This window comes from Vanacampus margaritifer, chromosome 4 (genome assembly GCF_051991255.1).
Source record: "Vanacampus margaritifer isolate UIUO_Vmar chromosome 4, RoL_Vmar_1.0, whole genome shotgun sequence".
Taxonomy (NCBI): Eukaryota; Metazoa; Chordata; class Actinopteri; order Syngnathiformes; family Syngnathidae; genus Vanacampus; species Vanacampus margaritifer.
In genome coordinates, this window is record NC_135435.1 from 13,876,233 (window position 1) to 13,889,155 (window position 12,923).

General features: G+C 40.3%; 1 protein-coding gene across 6 annotated transcripts in view; it reads left to right on the forward strand.

Annotated features, from left to right (window-relative positions):
- sox6 (SRY-box transcription factor 6) overlaps positions 1–12,923 on the forward strand; it is a 162,225-nt gene that overhangs the window by 26,574 nt on the left and 122,728 nt on the right. For 4 of the 6 annotated variants that reach the window (XM_077563707.1, XM_077563705.1, XM_077563708.1 and 1 more), the window contains exon 3: positions 5,553–5,603. The exons of the other annotated variants lie outside the window; for them this stretch is intronic. In XM_077563707.1, coding sequence (XP_077419833.1) covers positions 5,569–5,603 — 35 coding nt within the window. In that variant the 5' untranslated portion in view covers positions 5,553–5,568. The remainder of the gene's footprint in view (positions 1–5,552; positions 5,604–12,923) is intronic. 6 annotated transcript variants of the gene reach the window in all.

Genomic DNA, 12,923 nt, shown 5'->3' on the forward strand with positions numbered 1-12,923 from the left:
ACCAAACAACACATTGTTAAAATTGGTATTATGCCATAGATTGCTGTCATATACGGTTGAGCAGCAACATCAACAAAACACCTCGAACTAGAGAAAAGGCTCTAATTAACAAAAGCTTATATGTAAAATTCCCAAACAGTATTTCAAAAGTCTAAGAACAAAGACAAATTTAACTTGGTGGCTGATGAGCAATCTTCTACAAGCATTGGAAAAATGCGCTATGTATCTAACCCTAAATAGCTTAATGAGTTTTTATCTGAAAAGCAGGCTTTCAGTCTTGAGACGACATAATGCTGCTAAGCCCCCACGGAGTCAAGAAGAGGCGGAGTTATACGACATCTCGGACAGTTGTGTCCAAACAAGTTAATAGATTTGCTTTCAAGCTATTTTCAACAGGTTAACCCTAGAAAGCCTGAACCAAGAACTCTCCAGCATGAGAGAAAATTCAAATTCTTTGTAAATAGTGTTTTTGTTTTTTTAAATCAACTTCCACATATGACTTTTGATTTGTGTCATATTTGATACATCCGGTCACTATGCTTTAATTTTTTATATTTATAACTGTCAAAAATATAATAATAATAAAAAGACAGCTTAAACATATTTGCTGGGAAATCCATCAACTGGGTGATACTGCCCTCTAATGGATGATTCGTGCAATGCATGTGTCAGATCATATACGTCAGGGTTTTAACAGGGAAAAAAATATTATACCCATGAAATAGAGGGCTCAAAATCTATTGTAATTTGGCATTATAGGGTTAAATTGGGTAACAATTTGGTGGGCAAAACAGTCGTTACATCAGGCGACTGTTTCCACATTTTCGGATTGACGGACGCAAACCTGCTTCAGGTGGTGCTCAGTCCGTGTATTTTGTTGAGGCTTTGCGTCATTAAGCACAAGCCGAAAATTTGTATGCACTCGCCAAAAGGTGGGCATCGTCAATGATGGACCAATCTAACGACCATTTTGGCCATTTGGCCATGTTGTCATTAAAATAATAGACCAGATGGGGACTCACCATTAGTATTGATTTGTGGAAAAAAATGTGATGATATGATTTGGACATATGAGGTTTCGATGATAAATTTAATGCGAATGATGATGTGATGCTATTTGTAAATTCTGTTATGACACAAAGGTAACATTTATCAAGATAAATGGCTTAAACGAAGTAGGCATGTGGTAGAATCCGGGCTTCCTCCCACATTCTAAAAACACACTTTTCCGGCTAACTGAAGACTGTAAATTGACCTTAGGTGTGAATGGGATTGTGAATGTTTGTATAATATATATGCCCTACGATTGGCTGGCAACCAGTCAACGTGTAGCTCGCCTCTCACCCTAAGTCAGGTGGGATAGACTCCAGTTCACACATGAACCTGATGCGAATAAACAGTAAAGTAAATGGACGGATAGAAGTAGCCCATAGGACTGTATACTGTAAATGCACGCCTCGGTCCGAAGAAATGTGTTTCCACTCTAATGCTGTATAGTATCTAAGCAGCTGAGACAGGAGGAGAAAAAAATAAACAAACAAAACTTAGCGAGCATTGGAGTCGCCTTGAAACCACAGAGCTGTAATTGATTTGGTGTGCATGTGTGTGCGTGTTGTCTCTGGGACGCAGAACAGAGGACTCATGGTCGTGGCGTCATGGTCGAGGAGAAGAGAGCACGGCTTTGTGAGCGGTGGGTGGGTCCCCCCATGAGTCAGAGACGGGAGAGGCGTCAACATGGCCGCCACGGCCCACTGGGACTTAAGTCCCCCCGCCTCTACCCCTCGCCCCACTTACACCCTGTAGGGTTAATCACTGTCACTTTGGATCCATGCGAAGGGAGCAAACGCTCTCTCCATCCGTGTGGAAGGACTGAGACACAGGGCGGCAGTTAGAGAGCTCCTGTTGCCACCCTGTGAGTCTTAAGATAGTTTCCTCTGAGTGGAGTCCTACTTGACTAGATGGGAGAACTTTTCGAGACTTCTTCCTCTCAGCGTCCTTCAATCTGGATGGTGATATCACGGTTAGGAGTGACACCATGGCAGGATCCGTGCAGCTAATTTCTGAAGCTCACAGTGCACCGCACACTACGTGAGCCTGTTAATGACTGAAGACTGAGAGCGCCGTCTCATGCCAAGAGCCGCATGGCTGCTGGTGATGCATTAAATCAGCAGTCAATTTGACTGGAAGTTTGAAATCTGGCCTAGGTTAAGGGGATGTGCTGAGGCCGTGTTAATAGCGAGCTTGTTGTCCATATGGTACTGCTTTAATAGAGCACATTTGTTGCAGATGGTGGGAGACTTGGTGAGGCAGAGGGAGCTTTTGGCAGGGGCTCATTCTTCGAAAGGGTTGCCGCGCTGCTCAAACCAACCCGGGCCAACTTAGTGATGTCGATCCTCCCTGCCCTTGGATTGCGGTTCTGCCTTAATTTAAAGCCATTCTTTTCTCTCTGTCTCTCTTTCGAAGAGGAGCAGATATATTGGAACTCAGTCACATTTTCCTGAATTTGGTCGTTTAAGTTCCAAACCGCACCTTTGCTTCCATACCCTAAGTTCAGTTGTTCCTAACCACAATGGGACTGCAGACAGCCGACACAGCTGAGGAAACACAAGCAGTCAGAGTGAGAGTGAAAGAACAAGGGGTAATGGAATGAAACCCAAGATATAGATAGGACCCCAGTAAGCCCTAATCTTTTGATGAATTGAGGCCACACACACTTTGTTATCCAACAATATGCCTTCAAATCTAAATTTAGTTTGTGTTAAAATCACATTGGATGTAGTCATTGTTTTTGTTGCTGGTGGTAGCTTTTGCTTTTTGCACTCAGAGAAGTGAGGAGACACGCATGATCTGCTCTGCACTGTTTGACGGGTGTTTTCTCACGTTGTCACCGGCTTGGTGTGGTGATGGTATTATGTGCGCTGGGCCCAGCTGAGTGGAAAAAAAGAGCGGAGCAGCAGTGCCCCTGGCTATTGCTCTCCCGCCTCCCTAGACACCTTATTGTGAGAAAAGTCTCGGCTGAGCCCTCTGGGTCTTGCGGATCCAGTGCCTCACTAAGTGCTGGCCAGACTGAAAGGCACGGTGTCCTTGGACCCGGTTCATTCTTTCCATTGTCTCATGAGCCAAGACAGCAAGCGAAAATGCCAAATTACACACATATCACTACAACTCTTATGTCTAATGTCATTACTTCTTGCGGTTTTCCTGATGAGGTGATTGAGTTATTGGGACTGAAACTGAGTGACTTTCAGCATACTAGAAAGCATTTTAATCGGTGGCTTTTGAGTTTAAAGACCCTGTAAAGTGAACCCTGAGATTTGCTTCTAAATATATATGTTTGAAGATAAATGCCGAAAGACTGAGAACTACGTAGAGCTCAATTTTGGAGGGAGCAGTAACCTTTTTTTCCCCCACCAATTCAGTGTTATGATTTTTGGGGGCGTCTGGCATGAGTTCCTACCTTCTTCTCTCTTAAAAAAGATTGTTTATCTGTTACTGGCCCCACATCAAGGTCCACACTAGAAGGTAAAAAAATAAAATAAAATCAAGGATATAGCAATTTTGATTATATTGAATGTAGTGTGCTACGATAATCTGGTCCATCTAGAATGTAGTCGAACAAAATAGAAATCTCGCGTGATTGAACATGATCTGAAGAAAAAAGAAGAAGAAACACAGGAACAACTGGGAAATTAAAGGCGCAATATGGTAGAGGACAGAGGAGGGAAGGATGGTGGTTTTGGATTTTTGTTGTTGTTATGTAGCTAACAAAAAAGACTATGGACAAAATCTTGAAGACAACAAGAAAGCGAATTTCTAGTCTACTGAGTGAGCTAGAGGTCAAATTAAGCTAACAGCCGGTGATCGGCTGTTGTTGACTTGGTAGTGCGGGTCATCCAGTGACTGAAGGATCAGCAGTTCAATTCCTGGCTTTTGAGTGTCCGCTGTCAAAGTGTCATTGGGCAAGTCACTGAATCCTAAATTGCCTCCAGGTTAGCATTGCAAATGAAAAACTGTTCTCAATTGCCTTACCGGGTTAAATAAAGGTTATTATAATTATTGAAGACTTTTGACAATTAATATTGAACACCTTAGTAGTTAAGATCGCCATTTTGTTATATTATTGGGACAAATCCACTCTTAACACACCTCAGACCACATAATAATTTTATTGGATAATCTTTTAAAACATAAAATAATCTGGCGTTTGTAGCCCATGGTCGGGAAGTGGCAAAATCGGAGCAAAAAATGTGTTATGCGTGTACCAGGCTTTAGTTTTAATTGGTAGGTCCCTGTTCCTTGCCTGATAGCTCGTGGGCTAACTGGTGAGCTAGCTGGTGGCGGCGTGAATAAGTTCGTGATGACCAGATGGAATATATTTCAGGCAACGGAGACTTTAAGTGGCTACATTGTCGTCGGTCAAACATGTAGAGATGTCTAGGCATAAGTAGCATAATTTTTTTTGATTCGTGTGGTTTTATTCAGTGGACGCACTCACACACTTTGAGACAACATTCAAACTAGTAATTTAAATATGGCAGGATTGTTAGGCAAGCAAGCCTTATTAATAAAGCAAATTTAACACACAGGGTAAATCAATGTGTTTCACATAATTAAAAATACAACATTTAAAAACATTCGTAAACAAAACAATTTAAGATATTTAAAAGCAAAGTAAAAAAAAAAAAATTGTTAGCAGCACTATACTCTGTGGTGTATGTAAAAATTAGAAGAAAAAACATAGAAGACATACATATTTTCACAGGGGCTTTAAGACGTTTTGAGGAAGTGATATTTTGTATCATACTGTTTGGGCAATGATATATATATATAAATTAGCTGTGCGATCTGAAATCTCCAAACTGGGATTGTGTCCTGCCTCGGCACTCGAAGCACATGGAAGTCCCGATCCTTTCTAACCAAGCTTAACACAATAAAAGTGTATATTCTGTGCGCCAATACCAAATTGTGCTGAAAGTAATTTTTAGCTACGCATATCGCGTACTTTGTGGATAAGGCTTCTGAACGACCCCTACAAGCGGTGACATCATGACCACATCCTCCTGCCTCATTGACGCTGCACGCCTCATCTCGGGTCCCTTGTGGCCGGGCTCCCAGAAGCCGCAGCACCCTCGCCACACATGTGCTGCAGCTGGACCACCATTCGCTACTCTGAACAAACCAGAGTCGCGCTGGGATCTGCGGTTAGAGTGCTGGATGTTCATGTATATATCCGTACACAGTTGTGGGAAAGGGCTGTATAGTGATCAGTAGTTTATGTGATGCTAACATATCATCAGGCTCTCAGCGCAAACCGACGTTGTATGCAAATTTACTTCCCCGATGCAACAAGGTATAATTAATGATGTCAGTACGTAAAAACGAGCGCATGGATGCATAGCTATATTTCTGATTTAATTAAAGACGTGCCGTATTACAAAGAGGAACATGCATACTCTGTGTTTTCTATCCTCCATTTTAATTTCGATTTTCTGTTTCTTGATTATTACCATCGTTTCTTAGTGAAAATGGTTCTCTGTGATTTCTCCTGCCAGAACCCCACGCGCTGACATGGAAGGCTTTCTTCGTAGCAGCTTTTTACTGAGGTTAGTTTCATTTCCGTTGTTGCCTTTGAGGATCACAGGTCGGGCGAGGGTGGATGCGGGCTACCGGGGGTTAAATTTCTCCACACATTGTTAGCTTCAGACTTTGTCCTGTGTGTGCGTGTCCGTGTTTGTGTGTATATTTGAACTATGTGGATTCTAACATATTTATCCAAGCTGTGTGTGATGAGTGTCTGCGTGGTTGCAGACAGGCATGCTCACCCCGTTAGCCTCCAGTCAGACTGAAAGCACACATCAGCATAAGGGTTAGATGTAGATGGGGTGTCCCCTTTCTTTCCCCTTCGCGTCTTAAGGGATCAGCAGATCAGACTTTCTGGTCTTTACACCGCATGCTTCGGGCCGACCATTCTCCCCGTCTGCCCTCCCTCTCTAACCCACCTCATCAGGGCCTCTGTGCTAGGGGCCTATCATCTTTGCCATGTACTGTACTTTCCTGTGGTGTTCCTCTGTTTGTACTCGACCCACCATAAAGAATTACATTTTAATGCCTGTGATTCTAATTAAAAAAGTGTGCTGTCATTAGACACAGTGGAAGTAAATAAGAGAACGTTTTTACCATTGGCTTCTTTCCTAGTCAACCACCTTCTCCAGGCTCCAGTATTGCTCCCTAATTAGGGTTGGCTCATTAGAAGCCACAGCAGCAGCATCTGCTTTTCAAAGCCTCTGTCAGCCAAACTTTACTAAAGCTAATGAATCCTCTTTGATTTCTGTTTCAAAAGGTCACTTATTTGATTAAATTAACAGCATTTTCCCCCCTCGCTCTGAACAGTTGGGGCCATTTAAAAGGAACGAACAATTTGATACTATTACCCTCGCTGGTTAAAACATCATCAAGGAATACAACCCAGACGACTTTCATGCAGTGAAATGTATCTTTTTCATCAAGACTATACAATTAATTTGATCATAACAAATATATATATTTTTTGCAAATGTATTTTCATACTCTTTAAAGTACAGACCATCTTTTGTTTTCCAGGCACTGCACCAATTTAATCTGTGAGGTGAATCAGTTCTGACTTGACAGGAGTTATCCGGGCAGACATGATGCTACGTTTTTGGCATGACTACACCCACTGCCATTTCTTTAAAGTAATGCTGAAAAGTAAATAGCAGTGTTTATAAGTCTTGTGCAGTGGGGGGAGAGCAGTGTGCTCTTGAAGAGACTATTGTAAAATGTAATAGTAAGATGTTGTAAACAATGAAAATAGGGGGAAAATGACCTCTGACTGTTTCCTTTTATCCCATAGCTGTGAGAAGACACAGCGATTATTCAAAGTAAACACATTATTCTTACACTAATCTACACCCTTCTGTCAGGATGTGTTCTAATTAAAGGAGAAGCGTCAGTGGAAGGATAGCACACACTCTGGTGGGAGATTGGCCAACAATCGGACCACGATGAAAGACGGGTTTTGCTTTAGGGCTAGCCCATTCCCTTGGATTGTACTTGAACCCTGAACTGGGCTATGTGCTTTGCTGTGGGTGTGAACGGAGTAAAGGATAGAGGTGGAGGGATGTGGCATCTTTTCTCAAGCGACCAAATTAGGTCAAAGTAAGCTTTGTTGGGTGCCCAACACTGCTGTGCACTTCATTTGATAATTGGAGACGTTTTCTTCTTAAATGCGGAAAGTCAAAATGAATCCATTTGTGACAAACTGCATCTGAAGATATTATGAAAAAACGTCAAAAGATGCAATGAAGGAACCCAAACTTCTTATTAAGCCAAAGTCTGATAAATCCGCTGACACAGCTCACAAGACTGTGATTCACTGCTACAATTTTCTTGTAGAACCATTTTAGGTACCATAGTTGTGAAAGACTAATTACATTAGTTGAGTGAAAACGAGACTGTGAAAGAAAGGGGAAGGAAGACAAACAGAGATATGAACAGAGACAGAGGAAGGTAAGCAAAGGAAAGAGATGTCTTCAGTATCTGTCTACTCCCAGTGGGCTGGGACCCGCCCCAACCCCTGCATATCTGCCATTATTTGATGTAATGAAAGGAGAAAGTGTGTAACACTGAGATTGTTAATTAATTTAGTCTAACAAGATGAAGATAAATGAAACCCACTGAAGGTTGACTAGGCTAAGGGGCCCACTTAGCATTCCTCCTGCCCTCAAGCTCTGTCTCTCTCACTGGCTCACAATTGTGCGCTGCTCATAGTGAAGCTCTGTGCTGGTTACAACTTTCACCCCACAGGAAGTTTACATATAAATGGATATAGAAAGTCTACACACCCCTGTCCAAATGCTTTTTGCTGCGTAAACAGACACCAAGATAAAACAATTTCCAGCATAAAAGCTATCTATAACTCAATTTAATAAAACATCAACATGTTTCAAATTACAATTAACCAATGAGATGCAATAATCCTGTTGCACAAATGTGCACACCCTTAATAACTGCGTTCAAAATGAACTAATCACATTATAATTCATATTAAATGTGAGTCATGACGCACCAGCCACCATTTAAAGTGGCTCATATTAACCCTAAATAAAGTTCAAATGTTCTAGTAGGCTTTTACAGAAATGTCTTTGCCTTCTAGCAGAAGTCTGAAGGTTTTTTTGTTTACACTAACTGACATTTAGAATGATTCATAATTCCCTCACCTTGAACCCAGTTAAGGCTAAAGCAAATCACCAAACCATGCCAGCATCACGCTTCACTTTTGGAATTATGACCAAATACTTCAACTTTGGGTTCATCAGACCATAGCACATTTTGCCATATGCATTTGGAATATTTATTTATTTATTTATTTTATTTTTTTTGTAGGGAATGTGTCCATTTTTCCACCTTATGCCATAGTCCAGACATGCAACGGTTGTTGTCATGTGTTCTAAACAGCCAGTACTTACCATAAATTCCTGCAGCCTCCTTGAGGCAGTATTCTTCTCATATTTTCATCAGTTTTGGAGGAATGTCCAGTTCTTGGTAATCTCATAATTTTGCCATATTTTCTCCACTTGATGATGACTGTCTTGATTGTTTTCAATGGTATATTTTATGCCTTGAAAATTCTTTTGTACAATTGGCCTGACTGATACTTTTAAACAATGAGATCCCTGTGATACTGTGGAAAAACTCTACAGACCGTTGTGTTGGAAAATATTACTTCAAAAATGTCAGAAAAAGAACCCTAGAACATTTAAACTTTATTTGGGGTTAATCAGAGGCATTTTAAATGCTAGCATGTGTTGCTGACTTCCATTTAACATGCCTTTGAATGTGATGGGCTCATTGTGAACATATACACGCCCCTCTATAGGGTGTGCACACTTGTGCAACCACACTTCAGTTGTTTGTTTCTACCTCCCCTCTCAACAATGGTCAATTTTCTTCAATTGAGTTGCAGAGGTGGAATAGGTTTTGCAATGATTTATCTTGTTCTCAATTTTTATATATCATAAACTTGACATTTGACCAGGGGTGTGTAGACTTTTTATATCTACACTGTGTACAGATATATAGCCATTTATCTTTGTCTTCATTCCCAAAGGGGTTTGGCCAGATTTGCAATGGCGCATAGATTAGCAATTATCTAATGGAGTCATGTTGACATGTTCAATAAAACTCAGCTGACATGCCCGATTAGTGAATTAGAATCATTTGTCAGATGTGACAATATGTGATTTTGTCAAGCACGTCTACTCATATAGACAACCCTTTTATAACCATTTGTTAAAGGATACGACAGTATACATTTTCCCACAAAATCGAGCTTCAAGTGGCCAGACTGTCAAACAATGCGCCCCTCCACACATTTGAGCGCCAAAAAAGTGAAAGCTTTTGTGAAGCCAGAGCGTTGACATTCATGAGAATATCTGAAGTCTATCAGGGTCCATGAGGCTCTTTCTTCCTCAGTGGACCCTTTGTACAGGATCTTCATGACAGCACAGGGCAATCATTATCACTCCCATTCCTCATTCCCGTTGTTCTCAGGTCCTTAACAATGGCTTGTTGATTGTATGGAAAGCATCAGAACCACTATGTCGTCTGTTTTGTCGTCAGGACATCGTTTCAAAGTGCAATAGTTGATAATGACCTCATTATTGTTATTCTTGTCGTTGGCCTCAGGAGAAACAAGCGGCACATCGCTATTTACTAAAAGGTCGATCAGCTCATCACAAAGATTCCAAGCCAAGAGAATCATGGCTGATTAAATGTGAGCAAGCGCTCTTGTTTGTTACTTAAATGCTAACACGTTTTTTTTTTTGGACAACAATGTGGGATTTAGGCCAATTAGGCTCTTCAGTGCAAGGTGTTAATCAAGATCACTGGTGGATAAAGGAGCACAATGGTCAACATGTCACCATGTGCCCATTGAAATTGTCAAAGATTTTGACAATGGATAATGTCTGTATCTGGTGGTCAGTCTAAGACCTGATGCACACTGAGCGACACAGCTGAAGGCCACTCTCGTGAAGTGTGTCGAGTTCTGCAACTAGTTTTCAAAAATGACCGGTCGTTGTCAACGAGTTATTCTGTGATTGAAAAATGAAAAATGCTATGTTACATCACATGATCCACAACAAAAATAACATTTCGGGCCACAACCAAACCGTCCCAGTACAGTCGATACAGTATACTTGTGTTTTACAAAAACACCTAACCATATAAAATTTCCAATATGTACCTGTGGCTAGAAAGCAAAGGATGGAAAGTCTCTGTTGTCGAAATACATGCTGTCATTTCCAATAGCCAACACTCTCTTCTGGATTCTCAGCCCTTTTCTCCGCTTTTGTTTTTATTCGATAGTTATAGCGCCCAGATTAACCAGCGTCTACCTTCCAATCACAACTTTTTGTCAATCATTCAGTAAAAAATAATGCAGCACAATATATGTGCAGTCTTAAAACGTTGTTTCCTGAAAAACTACACATTTTTTTTCTGTTGCACCGTGTCGGTCGATGTGCGGCAGCTGGGTTGTGATTGCTTAGTTCAGTAGTTACCTTGGTCAGTTATAAAAACTGAGCACATTTACTAAAGCATTCTTTTTTTTAAAATTATTATTATTATTATTTTTCATTCAGTATTGTTCATTTGGTAATTTTACCGATTTGATATGTCATCATCCTTGCTCTTTTTTTTTTTTTTTTACTAAAGCATTCTGATGTACACTAAGGCAGTGTTTCCCAAGTTTTCGTGAGCCAAGGTACTTATTTTACATTAGAAAAAAAAAATCTCACGGCATAACATCGAACAAAAGTTGGATGTACAGGTTAATCGCAATCTTGTAGAAGAGCATTTAATTATTTAGTTATGCCTGTCACTATATGTCACTGGCATAGCTAGATGTACAATGGTACATTATTTCTAGTAAATAAATAATTTTCGGACCAGTTAAGGTAAATTTGACAATTTTCCATGGCACACCTGACAATTTCTTATGGCATAATGGCTTGGAATCACTGCACGGGAATAAAACCACAAGTTCAGCCCATTTATACAAAAATACACGAAAAACGGCACCTTATAACCAATCTCTTTTACTGTAGCCTTCATAGAGAGCAGTAGTCTAAAAATTACTTCTCATATAAATGCAGGCCACGACAACTGTCAACAGCTATTTTGCATTTCCACAAACTCATTTCCAAACCATGTCCTCCGACTGGATCACAGTAATCTCAATATGTGTAACTATTGTGCAGTGTTGTTGGTACCAACTACAAAATGGTCTTCTTACTTTTAGTCACCATTTTCAGAAATGCTCAGAGAAACTCAGCACAAAACCGCAAAGCAGATAATGTTTTTTTTTATTTTTTAAATGTGTCACTTCAGTTTGTGTTGGGCTTTGGCTACATCATGGGCTCTGTGTTGAGCTGCTATAAATCAGACTTCAACAGTATTGGAAAAGGACCTCCTACATAAATCGCTTTTTGTTGTTGTTGCTGAGTTATTGACTCAAGTTCTTTGACTCAATAACAGTGGCATAGTGACATTTTTCAACCGCCACTGTTTACACACAATCCTTAAAAAAAAAAAAATGTTGGTGCAGCATTGTTCCAAAGCATGCTCATAATAACATTTTTAAATGGTCTTTGCTTTAAAATAACTTTCACAAGCCCTACCAAAAAATGAAGAGAGCTGCTTCTCTGAACGTGAACGCTCCCCAGCTATAATGACCCGTGACTAGCGAGGAACAGTATCTGTTTCTCTTTGAGTTTTATGTCCCTTATTACAGCTGCAATACGTCTGCTCACATTAAGCTAATTTATGGCCGAGGCCAGCGCAACAGCAGTATAGGTTAATGAATTTGGCATTACTAATTAAATGTTATTGAAGGATGAATATGAATCCTGTGCTTGGGCGGCAATAGCAGGGGAAGGCGGTGGAGAGCAGAATGGGACAGAGGACTTTTCTGCACTTTCACTTTGCTGCAGTCAGACAATGAGCAAAACATGAGATGCGAAATAGACGTGGAGGTGAAGCGGAGGACGGACGCAGTGCCATCAAATACTCTCCTTATTAAATGCTGAAGAATATTTTTTTTATATGATTAGATGCATATTTATATTTACATGACTAAGCAGTATTTGCAACAATTACAAGGCTCACTCTCAGACTAAAACGAGCCATCAAGCAGGATCTGCTCAAGCAAAAAGGGACGAGGGTAACTAATGTGGAATATTGTGCAATTATTGAATTCTGACGCAAACTCTCCACTCAGAATGTTGAGGGAAAAATGATGTCTGGATTTAAATATTTCCTATAACACGTAAAAGCAAATATATAAACCACATATAAAACATTAGCTGCCTACGCAAATTCCTATCAAATTGTGTCTAACTTAACAACAAGGCGCAATTTTATGATTCAAAGAAGCAAATGAGGATGATTTTAATCCGCATGGCATCTATTTTTTTGTGGTGGTTAGTGCCTATATATTTTTTTTAAATCACGAATTGCTAATGGCTCATAATAAATACAGTATGTAGTTCCAAGCTTACTTTTCACACTTGGTGAAATATCAGATCTTCTTTGTGAGCGCTAAAGCATTCAATTTAGATTTCAATTATCATGTTAGTTTAGTGATTAGACTTTAGTCCTCCAGGAATCAGACCTCTCAGCTCCACTCTATTCCACTTCCCCTGCAATCACATCCCCTTGATGAATTGCGCATATAATTACGGAAGTTATTGAATATGCAGATCGCTGCTGACTCTTCACATGTGCTTCATATTGCATCAACTCTAACTATATCATACAAGGCATTTTTAGGGGGTGAAAAGTCACGCTCGTAATGAGAGGGATGCTCACATATGAGCTCATACGAGGTTTAGACTCTCTGGTGT